General features: G+C 43.7%; 1 protein-coding gene across 2 annotated transcripts in view; it reads right to left on the reverse strand.

Moving 5' to 3' along the window:
- MTHFD1 (methylenetetrahydrofolate dehydrogenase, cyclohydrolase and formyltetrahydrofolate synthetase 1) overlaps window positions 1–20,569 on the reverse strand; it is a 70,481-nt gene that overhangs the window by 20,733 nt on the left and 29,179 nt on the right. For both annotated transcript variants that reach the window (XM_048853596.2, XM_048853597.2), the window contains exons 9-19: window positions 20,423–20,550; window positions 18,258–18,355; window positions 17,068–17,241; window positions 16,206–16,342; window positions 15,797–15,843; window positions 13,738–13,845; window positions 13,556–13,630; window positions 11,616–11,718; window positions 7,457–7,533; window positions 6,569–6,709; window positions 3,934–4,002 (exon numbers count right to left, since the gene is read on the reverse strand). In XM_048853596.2, coding sequence (XP_048709553.2) covers window positions 3,934–4,002; window positions 6,569–6,709; window positions 7,457–7,533; window positions 11,616–11,718; window positions 13,556–13,630; window positions 13,738–13,845; window positions 15,797–15,843; window positions 16,206–16,342; window positions 17,068–17,241; window positions 18,258–18,355; window positions 20,423–20,550 — 1,157 coding nt within the window. The remainder of the gene's footprint in view (window positions 1–3,933; window positions 4,003–6,568; window positions 6,710–7,456; window positions 7,534–11,615; window positions 11,719–13,555; window positions 13,631–13,737; window positions 13,846–15,796; window positions 15,844–16,205; window positions 16,343–17,067; window positions 17,242–18,257; window positions 18,356–20,422; window positions 20,551–20,569) is intronic.

The following is a 20,569-nucleotide window of genomic DNA, read 5'->3' on the forward strand; positions in this document are numbered from 1 at the left end:
TAGCCGTGCTGCTGACTTGCTGCATGACCTTGGCAAGTCACTAAGGCCCAGATCTGTCTATGGGATTTAGGCTCCTAAGTGCCTAATTCTTTCTGAAACTGATTTAGGCTCCAAAAAAATCTGGGCCTCAGATCATGCAGCATGCTAATCGCAGAGCTGGGATTAGAACCCAATGATATGTCTACATTGCAATTAAAACACAGCGGCTGGCCAGTGCCAGTTGACTCGGATTTGAAGGGCTTGGCTTAAGGGGCTATTTAATTGCAGTATAGACATTTGGGCTCAGGGTGGAGCCCAGGCTCTAGGACCCTGCAAAGTGGGAGGGTCCCAGAGCTCAGGCTGTAGCCCAAACCCAAATGTCTACACTGCAATTAAACAGTCCGTTAGCCCAAGCCCTGCGAGCCTGAGTCAGCTGGCACAGGCCAGCCACGGGCATCTATTTGCAATGTAGACATACCTCAGGAATCCCCATTCCCAGACCAGTGTGTTAGTCACTAGACTGGGCTGCATCTTCTATCTCCCAGCTCCAAGCAGAATAAACCTGCACTGGTTTTTGTTTAGAAAATGTAAGAGTTGAACCTAGCAAGCAGAGAATGCATCATCCTGGAGGCTCCTGGTCTCTGGGGGTATGCTATTCTGTAGCTGGGAGCAAGCCTCCCAGCCTCGGCATGCTAGTGGCTCAGACTGGAGCTTGGGCTCTTATGCCCCAACACCACAAGTCTATGGACCTGGGCTCCCAGACGCATTGCAGACCCACTCTGGGTATGTGTGTATGTGAGTGTAAAGAGGTTGTGTAGGTAAAGGGGAAGAGGGGTAAGGAAATGACTCTGAGTGATTCAGGCACCATGGTGACTGGCTCTAGGGAAGTCCTCTCCAGCCCTCCTTACACAGAGGAGTTACTTACCAGTAACTGGAGCTTCTTTCTTCAAGATGCGTGGCCCCTATCTGTGTTCCACCATGGGTTACACATGTGCACCATGCGCCCGGAGAATTTGAAAGCGGTGTCCGTTGGCTCACACATGAGCCTTGGCTCACCCTGTGTCTCCGACTGAGAGGATAAAGACTCTAGAGGAAGTGCCCGCAGCATAGACTGCATATTGGGGAGCAGTCTTTGCTACCACTTTTCCTTCATCTATCAACACCTGGAAACATGCTCTGTCCTGTTGTGGCAGACTGTTAGTGAACTACACCAACTTGGAGCAGTTCAAGAAGTCATATTTGGCCAGTAGTGCCTTATATTTGGCTATCTTGAGCGGGCGGTTAGATGACGAAAAGACCTTTCTCTCCAGTAGGTCCAGACATATCTTCTTTGTCAACAGGGGCAGATCAGGGATGTTGCTGTCTAGCCCTTTCAGAAGCCGCTTGGACTACCAAAGAACTGGGAGAGGATCGAGAAAACAAGAACTCAGACCCTTTGGCTGGCACTTAATAGCAGCACTTTCCAGCCCTCTTGAGGGCTGGAGCGCAGGTAGCAGGAGTGCGCCAAACAGCCCTAGCTGGCTCCATTGTAGCCTTATTAACGGGGGGGCACTATTTTGTTGGATCCAGATGGGTAGAGGATGTCCAGGAGTTTGTGCTGGGATTCCTGAACCGCTTCCACAGGAATCTGAAGTTTGCCAGCAATTCTATGAAGATAATTCTAGAACTGCCTGAACTCAGCAGGGAGGGGGAGACACAGGGGTTACTGCTTCCTCCGGAGAGGATGATGGCAGTCTTGCTGGCTCTGGCAGAACCGCCGAATCTGGTGTGTTTTGCTCTTCCTCTTCGGAAGGATCCATGCGGGAGATCTGAGTGCCTCCTTCAAGGGGAGGAAAGGAGTGACTCTCTAGCAAACCTGACCGACTCTGCAGGGGGTTGCCCGATTCCAGGGCCCCCAATATAGCCAGTAGGAAGGGTTGAAAGGGTGACGTGCAGGCTCCCATGTCACAGAGCGCCAGTGGCTCAGAGCTAAATGCGGAGGTTGGTTCCAAGGTGGTGCAAGTGTTTTGGGTGGCGGAGGAGATGTAAGGTAAGGAAACAAAGGCTCCTCTGGATCGGTGTCTCCCGATGAGGAGAAAACGGATTCCTGTTCTAGAGGCGGTGGTGCTGGAGGGAAGTTGCATCTCGAGGAAGGACCAGGCGATAAACTTCTTCAAGCAGTCAACATCTCTGGAAAGGAATGGACCTGAGAAAGGGGATTCCAGAGTGCACGGGACCCAGTTCTTCCCAAATTGAGAGGGATTGTGTCTCTGTCCGGACTATCAGAGCCAGAGAGGGTGCTGACGAGGACGGTGCCGGGATAGTCAGTGAACAGTCTTCAACGGCGCTGACAGATCCAGAGGTTTGGGAGGTGCCGATGACAGTACCGATGGAGCCTAATGTTTATGGACTTTCTCATCAAGCCTCGGGACTTAGGACACACTAAGTTCTCTTGGGCTGAAGTGTTGGGCTTGCTCAGAGCCCAGTCCGACTTCTTTGAAATGTATTTTGAGGAAGATGTAGTCTCATACATATCCTGAGAAGATCCCACCACAGGGGGTCTATGGAGGCAGATTCTCTGGCACCAATGTCAGATTTAGCAGCAGGAGGTTCACTCCTTGCTGAGTCAGACAAATGTACAGGGAGGTTCCCTGGCCTGGGTCCGACTGAGGGCTCACAACTATTTCCATAAGGTATGTTTGGAGGTGGAGTTCCCACCCTTCTTGGGTATGGATGGGAAAGGAGTGGCAGATACTGCACCTTGCTGAGATGTGGCATTGGTGATCGTTGCTGATCAAGAAGATTGTGGGCAAGAAGCACAGAGTGTGAAATCTGGAGTTTTGCCATAGTTCAGTACCCCCAACAATTAATCTAACACTAAAACTATGAACAGTACAAAATGCCAAAACTATTTAGCAAGGTAAATCATATTTTAAGGGATGAGATTGAAGCTACGGACACAGAGCAGTTCCGACCTGAACCAAGTGGTGATGAGAAGGAATTGGAGAGGTGATTGGTCCGCCCTGCCCTGCCCTTTATCCTCTCGATCCAAGGCACGAGGTGAGCTAGGGCACATGCACGGACCAATGGACACTACTTTCAAATTCCCCCAGCTCCAGGCGCATGCGTAACCCACAGTGGAATACAACAGGAACCATCACTCGAAGAAGAATGTTCAGTTATTTATTTACTCAAACTGTGGGTAGGGGGTGGGCGGAGTAAAATGTAGCAACTGGATGTGGGTGAGAAAACATACAGATAAATCATCATCATCTTGTGCTCTACTCAGTGGTGAAAGGAGACAGAAACGGAGAGTGGGGGCTCTCGGTGCGCCAGCCAAGAAGGAGGGGGAGCTGCAGGGGACGCTGCTACCCCAGGCCAGGGAGAGAAAAGGGAGCTCCCCATTGCTTTCAGCAGAGGAGAGGAAGCTGCACTTCCTTGATCCCCCTTACTCTAGCTCCCCCTTGTTCCACTGTAACAACCAGCAGGTACTCAGACTGGACATGGGATCATAGGTCTCACATCTGCTCCTTCACCCCAAACCACAGTCCCCTTTACAAAAATTCTGCTGGAGAACCTTGTGCCAAGCATTGGTAGGAGGAGAGAAGAGATCAAGTCACTGGGAGCTGGCATGAGAGTTCCTTCCGGCAACCCCAAAGCCCTTGGGGACAAGCGCCCTTCCCCTGGACTAACAGACACAAAATTTCCTCCCTTTAATTAAAAAAAACAAACAAACAAACAAAAAACACAACAAAAAAACCCAACCAACCAAACAAAAAAACAAACAAACCGGAAACATTTCACATCCCCCAACTATTGCTTGAAAGAATGAACAAGAGAGGCAGATCCATTTTTACAGGCATCAAATGAAATTAAAGCTTTGCAATTAAATCAGCTTTTCCAGGCTTCATTTTGAGTTTGCCAGTCTAGTGAATGTACATACCGAAGCGGTCCATGAAGGAGTGTATTGCTCACCTCTAACGTCTGCATGAGGTTTGGCTTCACTGCATCTTTCATTAAGACAGACAGAGCACCAGTCACTCCCTAAGGGAACAAAGGAGAACAGAACATCAATTCCCAAGATCTACTAAGGCTGTGTTCGTACCATTCTGAAATTCCTAGTCAACACCCAGGCTCTTCCTCCATTATGGTGATCCTTCAAAGAACAGAGCTAATAGCACTTACTGATGTACCAGTTTCACGATTCAATGTAGCATTCTTCGGTGGGCCATGTGGTCTAGTCATGCAACAGGGCGGAGATCACTGCAGTGAATAAGACACTCATGTGGAAACAGTGTATTGTGCTAACTGCCTCAGCTTCTCTTTCAGTCACAGCATTATTTCCTTTCATTGACGGTATCTAATCCCATTTAAGATATTAAAAAAAATCTCCATGTCTTTAATGTATTTTTTTTCCCACTTTTGTATCTAAATTTATATTTACTGGCCTCAGAACTAATGCATCCAACTGCCACATTCTGGCCAGGTCTGTCTGGCAGAAACAATTTTTTTAAGTGAATTTTGGTGCTTGCGAGAAGTGCCCAATTGTCCTCACTGGAGTCTGAAGTCTTCTATTTATCCACAGAATAGGCTCAGCATGGGCAACAGTAGCTCACTGCTCCACCCTGGAGCCTCAATCCTTCTGATGCCTGCAAAGGGGGAGTGAGTGACCTTATCTTCATGCACATTCCCCATCTATTAGAGTCATTGGAGAGGGGCGTTTTTGTGACTGACACCAGTCCACTAGGAACTGAACTGAGACCACTACAAAGCCCTGGCAGTAACAATTTTAAGTCACTACCACCAATGACTGGATTTGAACAAGTGAGCTAAGATCCATCATCAGTCCCTTGAACCTTCCGGTCTCTTTCACTGAGACAATTTTATTCTCAGCTGGATTGTAGTATTCAATAATACACAAGGAGAATTTGCAATTATTAAAAAAAAAAGACATACCGATTCATTTAATTCCTGTTTCAATCTCACTCTGAGAAGGTTTTGTTCGCATTTAATAGATTAATTTTAATTTTACCCAGCTCCAGAAGAAAATAATGAAAAACTGCAAAGCAATATTACTGATACTAGACTTCTGTATAATTCAATGGACCCTTAGACAGTTCTAACTATTCCCCCCAAACTCCTCGACTGTCTTTGTATCCTACGAGGAACTTGTAGCCATTAAGTTTTGCTCCAAAATTTCTTTCTAACTTTCAAACTTCCAGACAGAACAGTGATATCATTGCTGCTGTCTGTGCCATGTCTGAAGGGCCTGGGCAGACAAGGCTCCCACTGAGTCAGCTAGAGTTTTGCCTGTGTAAGGCCTACAGAGGCATGAGGAGGTATGCGTGTGTCTTTACTGCATTACATTGTGAGACTGGGCCGGCCAAATCTAGGGGAAGACACTCAAATGGCCGAGAGAAGCAGTGAGTTAGATTTGATGAGATCCTCTACTTTGCAACAATTAGGTAAAGAACAATTATAATTCAAGACTGATTTTACCCAAATTCCAACCAGTAGTAACGCACCTCCCTGACAAAGTGCTCTCTGCCTGAGTAACAAGAACGTTTTTCTCCCCTCCCTGAGGTTCTGAACTAGCCAGGCCTGTTTAACTGGGAAAGTCTTGGGGGCAGGAGTTGACATTTGAAAAACTGATTAGTGGATTAGTCACACTGCTCCCATTTCTTTCAATGGACACTGTGTGGCTAAATCCCCTAGTGGGCTTTGAAAGCCTCAAGCAGGGCATTTTCAATGAAGGGCGCCCAGTTTTGGAACTTAGCTTAATTGTTCATCTGCAGAGCCCAAATCTGCTGAATTTTTGGTCATCCTGCAAAGTGACTATTCCACCAAGATTTAAAGTGGGGCACGATGGATGGGAGGAGCCTTAATATTAAGATATTTGTAACAGTTTCTAGTTTGAGATATTGGTGCAGTGGGTGGATTTTTTTATTGGTACTTTTCATACAGGAGGCCACTTTTCTGGAAGGGCTCATTCCAAACAAGGTGAAATAAACGGAAACATTTCCAAGCATCTCCTTGTTGTGCTGATTGTGGCCTTCGGCAAACGAGGCTTTTGAAAGATATAGTTCCAAATTCAGCAATGACTCACATCTATGTAGGCTCAGGTGGGTGTCAAAAGGACATTGCTAGGCAATGGACAGCGAGTGTTCTTTTTAGTGGGAAATAGTGGACTTTTTAATTTTTTTGCAAGGCTGTTTTCTGGAGACCCTGTACTCCTACAAAAATGCAGCCATTTGTGAGTGATTCACCTTAATCACAGTATTTTTTGCCATTGCATATTTCCCCATTAATTCTTAGGGCTGAAACCTCATCTTGACACATAGCAGATCGATCACACACACACAGCCTCCCAGCTGCCCTAGCATCAAGGGGACTCTCTCTCTTCTCAGGATGAAATTTGAGCCTCATTGAAGTCAAAACTCAAACTGAAGTGAATGAGACCAGGATTTCATCCTTAGTTTTCAATAGCCTACAACCCCTCCTATGTGGAACCATCTTCTTACATCTTCTTATTGTTTTACATCACAGGACTTTCACTTGCAACAAGGAGAGTTTTACATTTAGGGATGTAGCAATTATATGGCTCTCTTACAAGATCATCTGTAGTCACTGGCTCTCCTTTCTTGCTAGAGGCTACCACCATTTTGCCCAATCGTCTTCTCATATCCCCTAGTCCATCAGTGAGTGCCAAGACTGCCATAATTTCACTTGCCACCGTGATGTCAAACTGGGCCTGTAACAAACAAAGGGGGGAGAGGGGGGGAGAAGAGAAGTGTCAGGGCTGCTAAGCAGAAATTTTAGCTGCACTGAATTCTTGAAAATTTATTTTTGCCATTTTAAAAGAAACAGATCTATAGTATCACAACTAAGAGTGCTTAAAGTTCATAGTGTTTAATTAGGGTTTTTCTGCAATTTAAAGAAAAATGCACAGGCACCACATTACTCTACTAACATCATATGAAAATGTATTTCTCTAGGTTAGTAATGTAGCATCAGAAATCCAGTATAAAGTTTCATGCCAGAATGTATTTTAAAGAGCAATCTAAGTAATTGGTCTCAATGCTGCAGCATGTGGGAAAAAACTACTCGTCTCTATAAGACAAAGTCCCTGGAACAGCTGTAAATGGTTATTGCTGCACTAAATAAAATATATTTCTGCATGGGTTGGTTTTAGGTAAAGAGACTCTACACAGATCATTCCAGTCCACCATGAAACCAATGTTCAAGGAAAGACTTTTTTGGTGACCAAATTTTAAAACCAAATGAGGCAGGTTTTGGGGTGGGAATTTTAATACTGCTAGGGGCTCTGCTTCACATCCTCTCACCTTCATTTGAACAGGGAGACAGCACAATGCACATTTGTTAATTCCTAGCGGAAGAAAGGCTCACAGAGGTGAACATGACAATTTTATTCAGGGATTGTTTTTCTCATGCTTGCTTTTCAAAGGGTTAAATGCCCCAAGAGGCAGAAACCAGTTACCGTTCGCGTGAAGCCCTTCTCTGTCGGAGACTGTCCGATAGTGATCTTCCTCAGGAACCTGTCATTTGTGTCCATCACTGCAGGGAGGGGGGAATTGCAGGGAGTAAAAAAGAAACCACCACATTAAGCTAATACATGTGATTTCAAACTGAGATATCCATTCGGTCACTCAGAACATTGACATCCCTAAGAGAAGGGATAGTGATGAGAAGGACCATACTCTTTAAAAAACTAAAATACTACTACTAAATACACAACGCTCAAACCTATAGATCTTAAAGCCCTTTTACAAGCTATTACTACATCTTATTTGTATTATGGTAGTATCTAGAGATCACAACCGAGATCGGGGCACATCGTATTAGGTGCTGTACAAACACATAGTAAGAGACAATCCCCTGCCTAAATAGCTTACGATTTATGCACACAAGACAAAAGGGAACAGAAGTATTATAATCAAATATTAATAAAATCTAGCTCTTACATCACGCTTTTCATTCCTACATCTCAAAGAATTTACAAAGGAGGTCAGTATAGTCCCCATTTTACATATGGGGAAACTGAGGCACAGAGAGGTAAAGTGACTTGTCCATGGTCACCCAGCAAGCCAGTGGCAGAGCCAGGAATAGACATTCAGGTCTCTTGAGTACTGGTCCAGTGTTCTATCCACTAGGCAACACTGCCTCCCCATTTTACAGGTGGAAACTGAAGCAGAGAAAACTCAAGTGACTTGCCCAAGGTTGCATAAAGACTCTGGCAGATCTACGAATCAAATCCACAACTGCAGTCCCAGCCCAGTCCCTTAGCCACAAGACTACCCCTCCTCTCTAAAGGGGGCTTGACATTATCCCTCTGGCTTTCTCATCCCCATCAGGCAACAACAAGAGATTGGGAAAATACTAACAGATGAGAGAGAGAGAAATAAGGACCCACAAAGAACTGAGTAAAGAAATGCTCAGACACTACTGTTTTAGTATCAAACAGTTCTTTCTTTCTGCATTTCGTAACAGAACTGGGTGTGAGAAATATTCATTCAGAATTCACTACAGACTTCTTATTTCCAGTCAACTGGTTGCAAGTTTAAATACTTCACAGTATATTGCCAATGATGTTAGTCTCATTAAGTTCTGGGAGCCGGATATGAGAACACATTTCACTTCCCATTGCTGAGAGATATAGGATAATGTCTGGATTCAATCAAAGAAATTAAAATAAATCAGTCCAATAACACTTTTGGTTTGCTTTTGCTAGTAAAATTCTAACCAGCCTGCTGCACAGACCAAAGGGATCATATTTTTAAAGCACTAGGAAAGCACGAACCTCAGTCTGTTGCTGATATTTGCGAAGTACATTCCTACAATACCTCCCAAAGGACTCTACTGCTGACTGCGGGGGTTTGGATTGCAAACATGAATTTGGATACAACTTGGGATCTTTAATCACACTGGTTTTAGAAGCATCTCTTATAGAATGGGCGTGGATTTTTTGAGGTAGGAGGTCCTGAATTCTAATCTTAGCTGCATCGTTTTGCCTTTGTTTCAATTTCCCCCACCTGTAACATAAGGACAGTTGGCTATTGCCACTGAAGTTGGGCTAATGGTTATTTCCAGTGAACTCATGGGGTAAAGGGAGGGTGCAATATCTGTACAGGGATTTGAAGATGTAAAGTGCTATATAAAAGGGGCAGTGTCACCCACTGACTAGAGAACCAGACCGGGACTCAGGCTACCTGGATTCTATTCCCAGTTCTATCACTGGCCTGCTGGGAGACTTTGGGCAAGTCATTTCACTTCTTTGTGCCTCAGTTTCCCCATCTGTAAAACAGGGACAAAGATACTGACCTCCTTTGTAAAGCGCTTTGAGATGTATGGATGAAAAGTGCTATAGAACAGCTAAATATCGTTATGTAAATGCCAAGTATGATTATTTTAAGGTATTGAGTCAGTGAGTGATTTTAAATTTCTTTAAAATTTTGTAAAACCTTTGTAAAAACTAAACTGAAAATTAATAATGTAATCTTAATATAAAGTTTATAAGAAAATAACTTATAAATGCATTTTTTAAAAACCTGTCACTATTGGTAGGGTACCTTGTTTGTACGTTACAGAACTGCCATAGGTAAAAAACCAAAACACTGAAAATTAAATCAGCAAACAGGCACTTAGCTCTACTCACACACACTACTGACCTCAAATGACTTGTGTGCTTAAAGTTAAGTAAGTGACTTAAGTGTTTATAACATCAGGGGTTAAATTTGTATTTTTATTAAAAACTTCACTCTGAGCAGTGTATAATGTTTGTGAACATAAGCAAAATTGCTTCAGTGTTAAAAAAATGAAAAGTCAATTTAGACTTTCAATACATTGATGCTGTCAACTTTTTGCATATACACAGGCCAATCTCTTTAAAAAATAGGCTACTAAATCCATATTTAGGCACCTGAGTGTTGGATTTTCAAAAAACAAATAATTAACTTAGTCAAAGCATTTCAGCTTCCTTGACTTATGGAAGTTCAATACCTCAGAAAACAGGATTGGTTGCAAATATAGCACAGGATGTTTGCTTGTCAATGTTGCGTTTGAATTTGTACCATTCTCCCAGTAGGATGTTTATGAGTTTCTGGACTTGCCTTTTTAGTATAGATAATGAAACTTCTTAGTTCCTAACTGTAGTAGGATTTCAGATTTTACGCAGACGTTATTTCTACCAAGGCTTGATCTACATACAGATTTTTGTTGGTATAACTATTTCACCTAGGGGTGTATGTGATTTTTGTTTTTTAACTGCTATGGTTACACCAATACAAGCCCTAATGTGGATCCAGTAATACCAGTGAAAAGGTACTTTATATTACGAAAGCTTTTTCCTTTACAAGAAGTGGAATAAAGCATGTTAAACTAGACCAGTATAGTAAAAGCATTGTGTGTGTTGACAAGGCCTAATTAAAGAAAAGTACAAAAAACACACTTCAGCATTGTAAGGCTATAAAATGGTAAGAAAATAAAGAACTAGAAACATGAAAATTTTAGAAATCTGATTTTAAAAAAATGAAATTTTTTTAAATCATTTTTTTTACAAAATTGATTTTATTGTTATTTAAAACATGATTTTTATCCACCCTGGTTCGAACTACAATTTAAATACTCAAGAGACTACATTCTTTTCTTAATGGAATGCCACAGACAGAAGAAGTTTAACATTCACTTCAGAAAAGAGTTATTCAGGCTGAATTACTGTTACTCAAACATTTCTTGCAATTAATAATTAAATACAGAGAGTTAAGCCATCTGTTCCAAGCTATTCTAGAGGAAGTAAAGGTCCAAACAATGCTGTTTGACATTAAAAATCACTGTTTTAATTAATCAGGTATCATTTCTTCCTGGCAGCTGTAACTGAACCAACTAGGATAGTAGTGAAATCGGTCAATGAAAAGGTTTAAAATCTGCTAACAGAATGACTGGATTAAATTCTACCACCCAGCTAACACAGAAGTGAAATTAATGGATTGAGACAGGAAAAATAAGAGGCAGTGGGGCAGCTTCAGAGCTGGCGTAGGTCACCAGAGCGAGCTAAAGACCTGACCCACTCAGTGGTAATGCGAAGGCTGAAGCTGAAAGCCCTGTTGGAGTTCGCAGGGAAGGAATAGTACCATATCTACCCTAGGGACTTACCAGCATAGTATCTGAGCACCTCACAGTCTTGCATTTATCCCCACAACATCCGTGTGCAAAACAACTTTGGAAATCTGTCCCCATGGTCACGCAGGAAGTTGGTGTCAGAGCACGGAAGTGAACCTGGTTCTACCAAGTGCCAGGACGGAGCTCTAAAGACTTCCCTTCTTCTCAGCATGGGGAAGACTAGGCAGCTAACCAGGGCTGCCAATCTTTGTATTCTCTCACTGAGCTACTGGCAAAGTCTGAAATACAGCTTTGTAGCAATTAACTAAATCTCACCTGAGCACATCAAGATTCAAGCCATCTGTGTCAACTGCTCTAGGACTGAGACTGAAAGAAGAGCCCCAAGAGTGAATCTATCCCACTGAGCATGCACAATGTCAGACCCCGCGTTGTGCCAGTAAACACAACTCCCTGTACGTTTACAACCCCTCTTTTCACACATTTGTCCTATCCGGCAGTTCAACTGTCTATTGCTCTGGTACCTCTTTGCCATGTTATGGTAGCTGGATCAATATCCAATCTCACAAATTTGTTTCTCTCTTCATCCGTCAATGTCCCGGGGTCAGTTTTCTCAATACCCAGTTTCTGGGGGGAGGAGAGGGGAAAAAGGAATAGTCAAAAGGTTGAAGGAAATGAGCCTGTATTAAAATGAGGAGCCTTTGTACAGCAGCTTTCCCCATTTTTAGCAATAAACGGAGGGAGAGGGTGCCTCCCGAGAGCTACTTCTCCCTGCATAAAGCAGGGGTGGAGAATCTGTTTCTGAAGCAGTGTGCCACTAGGTAATCGCAAATTCTGTCAGAGGGCAATGCATATAACACAGTCCCTCCCATCAGAGGGAGTGTCAATGTCAACACAGGTACAAGACAGCTAGTGACATTTTGAAGAGGAAGGGAAGCCCCTTCCATCTGCATCCCTAAGAAATCATGCAAAGCTCTACCTTACGTGCCAGGTTCTAATCATCAGTTTTGTGTATTTATACACATTTCTCTTTACTTAACCTGGGGGGGGTCATTGCACACTGCCATAAGTATTAAAACACTGCTTCTTCAGAATGCTACATACAGTGCACAAAGGAGGCACTAAACAATTCAGTCACAAGACGGTCAATATCCCAGAAAGCCCTGCCTGAAGACCAGGAACTTGTTGAAGATGGGCAATTTGCCAAGATGCTTAACAGAGAGGCATTACCTCAAGGAGCCCGATTCAAGTACAAGCTTAGAAATGAGTGAAGCGATGGAACTGATTTAGGAACAGCAAGCATTTTATTTAGACAACACAGTCCTACATGTCACCAGAAGAGAGGCAAGAAGGGACAGGTTCTCCTGTGTCGCTCTCCTGAGCGCCAGGGGTTCTCAGAGGCAGCAGGTCTACGTTTGCCACCCTTCACACCTCCACATTACAGCCAACAGCGCTGCGGCAGCAGGGGACTGGCCAGGGCTCCCTGCAGAGCCTGTCAGTAACACTCCATATAATAGGCCTGAGCACTTGACCTGACATAGCCCGGCAAAGGAGGAGAGACTGAAACTGGCAATCAAATGTGAGTATCACATGGGAGACATTACAGCCAGTTAATGATACAAAAATGTAGAGCCCCCACAACGAGACTGTTGTTCTTGCCCTCCCATTGGACACCTGTTCTGGATGTACAACATAAAAGTAGTCGTACAATTCTGAGTGCCTCAGGCTATGTTAATAGGTAGGCCAACTGATTAACCCGCAGACAACTCCAATAACTTCCCCTGAACCTACCACCTAGATGATCTTGTCGCTACAGTGAAAGAGAATTGCTAAAGAGACCAGGAACACACGGTGGCCCATGCTTTTTGCTGACAAACGACTCCATTTGCTTCCCAAGTTCTAGTCATTTAAATGACCATTGAACAGCTGTGTAGCTAGAGGAGAGGAATTCAATGGAGTATTTTTCCATGTAAAAACTGACACACAGAATGTGCAAATAAAATACGTCTCTCCTTTTTTGCTCAGTTTGTATTAAAACAATTTCCAGCAGCTCACGTTCAGAAGGCTGTGTTTTTGTGTTCACTGCCACAATAAATACCACAGCAGGAAACGTTCATCTTCAGTTATGACTGTGTATTTGGGGCAAGGACTATTTATTTCTGAGTTATGCTGCATCAAGGACACTGAAATAACAGTTGATTATTTATAAGGGGCCCTTGTTTCTTCCTAACTTCCTTGTAGTTTACTCATTCACTGAATAGCATATAAAGTTAGACTGAAACCTCTTTAAGGACAGGGCTGTGACATGTCTTTAGTTGGATTGTGGGGTAATGCATTTTTGGATGCTGTGTAAATAAATACCAACAAACAGACCAATGTAAGGTTTTTGTAATTTATCTTTTCACAGGGTAAAGATGACGCATACAGAACAATACTAGAAACCTAATAAGCTTGATCAACTCACCTGCAGTCTTCGGATCTGAATATCAGAGAACTTCCTAACACCATTGATCAAAGGCACCAAGCGGGTATAAAGAGCCTTGAAGAATGAGATATAATTAGCAGCTGCAGAGTGTCCAAAAAATCTTGGCAAAATAGACTGTGCTCAACACAACACAGAATGGAATCAACTACATCATCTCTTACCTGATCAGACTGAGTTTGCTCATGGAACATACGAGCATCGATAGCTGCAGCTACTAGATTATTGGCTGCTGTGATGGCGTGGATGTCACCAGTCAGGTGGAGGTTAAACTATAGGAAAAAATGGACATCAGTTATTTCACCCTTCTTTTACGGGTAGTCTGTTATAGCCAGATGGAAAGAGAAATATCAATAGCAATGTTACTGGGAGAGCAGCAGGGGGAAACTGCTCTGTGGAATATGTGGAACAGAAGATGGAATTTGTCTAAAACAGAAACATGCCACCCCCACATTTATGTCATTTTACAAAACTTCCTGAACTAAGTGTTCAAAATGAGTTTATCATACAAGAGTCAGTTCCCCCAGCTCTGCCAGGATCATCAAGAGAAGGTTCATGCAAAAGATGGAAAAACATGGCTATACTGCTTTGTTGTTACCTTCATTTGAGACAACTGATCTGATTTGTGCAGCACAGTGGGATAAGAGGTTAGGTTTACAGCTGCTTCTTCTACGTTTGGCATATAAAAATGGAGGGGTGGGGGGGAAGAGAAGGGGATTCAGTTAGGGCAATTATGCATAGCAGGAGTGAAATGAAGAAGGGAGATGGTGTTAGAAAAGTCAGAAGAGATGACAGCAAGAGCCATAAAATCTTAATCCCATAGACTCCGGAAACCTCAGTTACTAAGTCTTTAAAACAGAGAAAGCTATCCAGTGTCAGTTACTCTATTTTTCAGCTTTGTACTAATCACCAGATGCAATCTTATTCTAATATACAAATATGTGCCATTGCTTATTGCCTTATTTTGCACCTCTTGTTTTAATGTTCTCTACTGGCTAAGCCCTTCCTGGGCCGGAGATTGCTTGCAAAAGGTATCCACCAATATCTCAGAGCCTGTACTGTGATGAATAGTTCTACAGACTTTCAATTTAAAAAAAAAAAATTAAAAAAAAAATTAGGTTTTGATTAAAAAAAAAGAAACCCAACAAGATTGGAATTGATTTTAATACCAGAGGTCAGAGAGAGATCTTACCTATCTAGTCTGTTTTCCAGCCACAGCAGGATTGTTCCTTATATTGTATATGGGCAAGCGTTTTGGCCAGTCTAGTTAAGTGGCCCAAGTGACCGGGCTTCCACAGCTTCCATTGGGAGATTATTTTTCCTTCCTTGAATTCAATAATATACCCCTCAGCACCATGCTAACTAAATCTTTGCCTGCCTTCACATTTACACCTTTTGTGGACTGTACACATGAATCGTTCCCTACAATCCCTTTATCATTTCTGCTGATCTTCCTTGAATGCCCTCCAACGTGTCACCATATTTCTGGCAAATAGAGAAAATATCATATTCTAGGTGTATAACACAAGAGACATTGCTTTTTAACTCCGTGCCCTGCAATGCTGTGTGTATGGATGCAGCCCCGCCCTGCCCCCAGCCAAAAACAAAAACAAAAACAAAAAAAACCCAACCCACCACATCACCTTTGCTGCTGCCGCCGTATCACACTGCATATTTCTGTCTAATGTGCTGGCCACTAGCACTGCTACGACTTGGCCTTACTGCTTTCCGAGTTTCCCTTACCCACTGTACATTAACAATCAGACAATTATGTAGAAGTAGCATACAGAAATAGTGTGTTCCTGAGAGTGTAAACCGTCACTGACAGTGCTACTCAACTCTCTTCCCCCTTAGATCTAAAAGTGCCTTATAAAAGGAGGGCCATTGTTACCCCCACACTACAGATGGGATATTGAAGCATATAGAATTAAAATGATTTGCTTATGGTCACGCAGTCAGTCAGTGATAGAAATGGCAAGGCAATCGAGTTCTCCTGATTCCCAGCACTATACCCTATTCGCTGACCCACGCAGCCTTCCATTAAAAACAATGAAAGATTAACTCCCTCTGTCCTTAAAGTAGCTTTGCCGAAAGAAAAGTCAATACCCATTCTTAGACTTTGATCTCACTACAAACAAAAGATTTCCAAGAAGTTAACTGACTACAGCCGCTCTCAGCACAGTTGAACATTACACAGTCAATAAGGTCTTGTGTCAAAATTACCTCCTCCATTGGGATAACCTGCGAATATCCACCACCTGCAGCTCCACCTATAAAAAGGCATAGAAGGAAGTAACCAAACCATGCTCATTAATGCCTCTGTAGCTTTGAGCACATTTGCTTAGCCATTTTTAAAATGTCTTTATTATTGAACAAGTATGATTAAACGCTGCGCTGGATTTCACTGACTGTATCCAAAACTTGCTTTCTTCCTAAATAAATCAGATTCTCTCCCCACATGTTTGTGTAACCCTAAATGACCTCAGTGGGGATTACACACCTCTATACAGAAACAGAAAACACTCTCTCCTAAGAGTTGAAATTTCTAGAACACCCATCGGCTGAATGTGCCTTTCCTGCTACTCTTCTATCCTGCATGAATGGCGATCAATATGACGCTGCCAAGTCATACCTTTTATGCCAAAGGTTGGTCCCTGAGAAGGCTGTCGGACGCAAGCAAACACATTCAGGTGGAGATGTGCTCCTAAGGCTTGAGCCAGGCCTATCGTAGTGGTACTTTTCCCTTCTCCCAGGGGCGTAGGTGTTATGCTAAAATACACAACACAGCATATGCAATAAAATACCTGAGACCAAGAACTTAGCGAGATTCAAAATGGGATTGGATGTCTAATGGATAAGAATATCCAGTTATCAGAGTTAACGCTAACACATATTTTGGAAGGGATATAAGACTTCATGCTTCAGTGCTCAAGATAGCCTCTTGTAGTTAGAGTTCAGGATGAGTCCTAGAGCTTGTCTACACTGGTGCAGATTAGAGGGGTGCATATTTTCATTCACACAAGTGTGTTGCGCACTAACTGGCCTGTGTGCACCCTGCTGGTGAACACCAGAAGTTCCTTAGTGTGTATTGACAGTCCCATTTCAAACAGTACTATGTTAACATAACTAGGGAACTTCTAGTGCTCACCAGCAGAGTGCACACAGTCCAGTTAGTTCATACTAGCATGTCACAATCTAAAATTTACATCCCTCTCCTGTGGGCAAATGCACGGTGTAGACAAGCACTAAGTGTGGAGCCAGTTTATCCTACTGCAGCGGTTTTACACCATCCTTTGAAGCCTCTAGCGCCAGCCACTGTCAGACAGGATACTGAACTAGATGGACTCTGGGTCTGATCCAATTCCTATGAAATTACTCCAAGTTTCCTCCAACATTCTTAAAACTATAAAGCAAAGCAACAAGACTCCAAAACCCTCCTCCAGAAATTCTACATCATATTCCCCAATATCACCTTTAAGGAAGGAACAACGTACCCTGTTACAACGACATATTTGCCATCTGGCTGGTCCTTCAGGCGTTTGAGAGTAGACAGCAGAACTTTGGCTTTGGTCCGACCGTAGAGCTCCACCTCTTCGGATAGCAAGCCGACTTCTCTAGCGAGATGACCAATGAGCTTGGGTATGCAAGATCGAGATACCTCAATGTCGCTTAAAGAAAAGAGGAGGGGAATCTAATTTGCTGAAGCATGAAACCGCCTGCTTCCCAACAGGTATAGCCCACAAGCACCCCAATGTAGAATTTAAAAACTGAAATCTCTAAGCTTTACAGCTAAAGAAGTCAATCTGCCCAAGGAGGTCCTCTCAGCCCATTGTAGTACGGGTAAGGACATCTCCCAAGGCAGCTTTGCTACTGATGCCTGTTACTTGGGAATCTTCTAGTCTTTCCTGTGACATTTCAAACACTTTCAAGTGTTGGTTATTAGCAGGAGCTCTAACCCAACAACTCTTATCCCAAGGTGCTCTTGCTATCTCAGACTTCAGCTCTCTCAAGGTGAAGGAAAGCATCTTGCTACTTGCTGCTTCAGCCATTATACATCTAACTGGCCCTAGCAGTCTCTGCCTCGCAAGAGGGCTGAGAAGATTCGCATTTGTACAGAGCTTTGAGGCCCGGATTCAGGAAAATATTTAAGCACATGCTTAAGTCCCACTGAAGTCCATCAATGTGACCGATGGCCATACACAATACCTTGCTGAACGGAGGTCTCCATGTGTAAATGACTATGTAAGTGCGAGCAGTAGTGCTCTGACACAGCATCATTGCCCTTAAAAGCAGCTTGGCATTATCATACAATTATCCATATTTTAAAAACTACGATGTTGCCACCTGCGTATTGGCCAATACTATAAATTGCATCGTTGTACGCAACGAGGCCTCTGTTCTGGAGCGATGTGTGCAGGTGGACCTGTGTGCCTGTCTGAAGCCCTGATGCCACTGATGCGGCTCAGACAGGTAAAGGAGCCTGGTCGCACATGTCACTCTGCAGGATTGGACAGGAATGCTTTCCTCTGCAAAACACTGGGAATTTTAAAAATTAGAATGAACTCAAGTAGTTACCCTCCTGCGTACAAACCTGCCATGGGAATTCCCATACACAGTCCCAGAGAAAACAGAACAGAAACACGACGTTACAAGATAGACAGCAGTAGTTTATTTAAAGTGTTACCTTGGCACAGGAGTCCATAAGCGGAGCTGGTTGTACTGGATGTTCCATTTCCCAGGTTGGCATTGCTCTAGAAATCGTTGTGCGCTCTCTATTGTGCTCTGAACAGGTATAAAAAGGCTCAGTTTACAGCCATAGACGTTGCAACACGTTGGTTAGTAAACACAGGTCCAGAAAGGACTGCCCAGCCCCCTCCCTTCTATCCCAGACAGCAACCAATGCAAACCTCTGATTAAAGCATTTATTTAAATTTCTCAAGGAGACTTTTAAAATGCTTACACTGGACTTGTTTCCTCCCCCCCTCCCTTGCCCCCTCTCCCCTCCCCGAAATCAGGCGGGGCTGCAGTAGCTTTAGGCAAACAAGTCAGCTGCCTAGAGTGGTGGGGCCAATCCTGAGCAGCACTGTAACCCTGTGCGCCCGGTTGCAATGTCACTCATTCGAATTTGACCCAGCTGCACACCTCTGTCTTGGCAGAGGGGCAGCCAAGCCATATTTAAGTGTCATTGAGACCTGGCACTTGCCCCCTATCATAACCACCAAACCATCAGAAGGCTTGCTGCACCCCCTAGAAAGTCCTACACCCCTGTCTCCCCCCTGCAGTTGAGAATCTCTGTTCTAGGCAGCCCCGTGAAGTTTTGCCTAGGGTGGCTGATTGTCTAGAGCAACCTCTGAAGGCAAGTGCTGTGCTACTGCTCTCTTTCTAGGGCCACCGCATGGCTTGTTTTAAAATTACAGCTAGCACTCCCTAAGAGCCCCACCAGCGAAGCTGTTCATCCCACTTTCCAGGCACTCTGGGTTCCTGTGCAGGGCCGGCCCTAGAAAAAATGGCACCCCAGGCAAGGAGCACCTTCAGCACCCCACCCTCCATTTGTTAAACTTTTGAATGTTTTATTTTTATTGCATTTGTAGCCCATTTCATGACTTTGATGCACAATGTGCATGCATGACTTATCCCTGTCATATGAGATGATAAATTCGTACACTAGGATCTGTACATCTGTATTTATTCATGCCATGTATAAGCAAATAAAAATGTTTCCTCTAAGCTTATAGAAACTTTTTAATTTTAAGAATAACTGAAATGTACTAACATCAAGAAATTGAACTGGGCACCAAGATCGGGTGGACCAGTATTAAATGGGGTTACAGTAGGTGACAGCTTTAGAACGTTAACCCTAGTCTTTTAGTTCAAAAGGTCACTTTTCTCGCCTTTGACCTCATGAACTGAAGCATAGCTTCTCATTAAATATGTCCTTTATTAGTCACTACTTACACTCTTCAAGTCTTAACACACAAGTACACTTTCACAATTACACAGTAAAACAAGGTTCACAATATCGCAGCTGGGGCTCTTACTTCATTCTTATATTCCACTGACTGACTGGTGACTCCCCGCCCCCTATATACCCACAAGGGCATTACTGACAACATTCCAGGAGATTCAAGAAAAGTGTAGTTCTCAGAAAATCTGGAAGGTTCCACGAGATTCTACAAAGGTCCAGAATGTTCTAGGAGGTTAGTGAAAAGGGAATCCACGTACAGAATACCTGAAACATTTTACTTCAAACATTCTCTTTTCCCTTTTGCTGCTAACAAAAACAGCTCCTCAAGCCCGGTGCATCCCCACGTCTGGCGCCCCAGGCAGTCACCCATCTCTAAATCCAGCCCTGTTCCTGGGAGTCATGAGCCATCTCCCAACAAGCTGGAGCTGCAGTCCCCTTGCACTGTTAGAACTCTCCTCCGGAGAGAGGGCAGGGGGGAGAGAGACAATGGACAACTTTCCTCTGTCAGGAATCTAGCAAATTAAGCCCACTACAAACCTGGATTGCTTTGCACAGCGTCAGGAAGAGGGTATGCAAGACACCAGGCTAGTGACAGTGGAAATCCCTCAACTCTTGAGACAAACCCCATTAGGTAACATGATGCGTGTCAGTGAAGTCAAGCCAAGAGGCAGCGAACAAAACCTCAAACACACACAAGTAGCGTACACACAAAGCAGCGTAGGGCATTTCTGTGGGATGCTTGACCAGTGGCACACAGCCTAACTCCACCCAGGCACTCACCCACCCCCAGAAATGCCCACTGTTATTTACTGTGTGTTAGTTGGCTAGTCAGACAAACGCATAAAAAGGACAGGTAGGACACAGTCAGTCTATAGCTCACATACCTGCATTAGCATGGCCACAGTCATCGGTCCAACACCGCCAGGGACGGGGGTGATGTACGAAGCTCTTTCCTTCGCTGCACTGTAAGCCACATCTCCTACTACCGTTTTCCCATTGGGCTTTGTACTGTCTGGGAGGGAGAGATAAAG

The sequence above is a fragment of the Caretta caretta genome, chromosome 6 (assembly GCF_965140235.1).
Source record: "Caretta caretta isolate rCarCar2 chromosome 6, rCarCar1.hap1, whole genome shotgun sequence".
NCBI classification, from domain to species: domain Eukaryota; kingdom Metazoa; phylum Chordata; order Testudines; family Cheloniidae; genus Caretta; species Caretta caretta.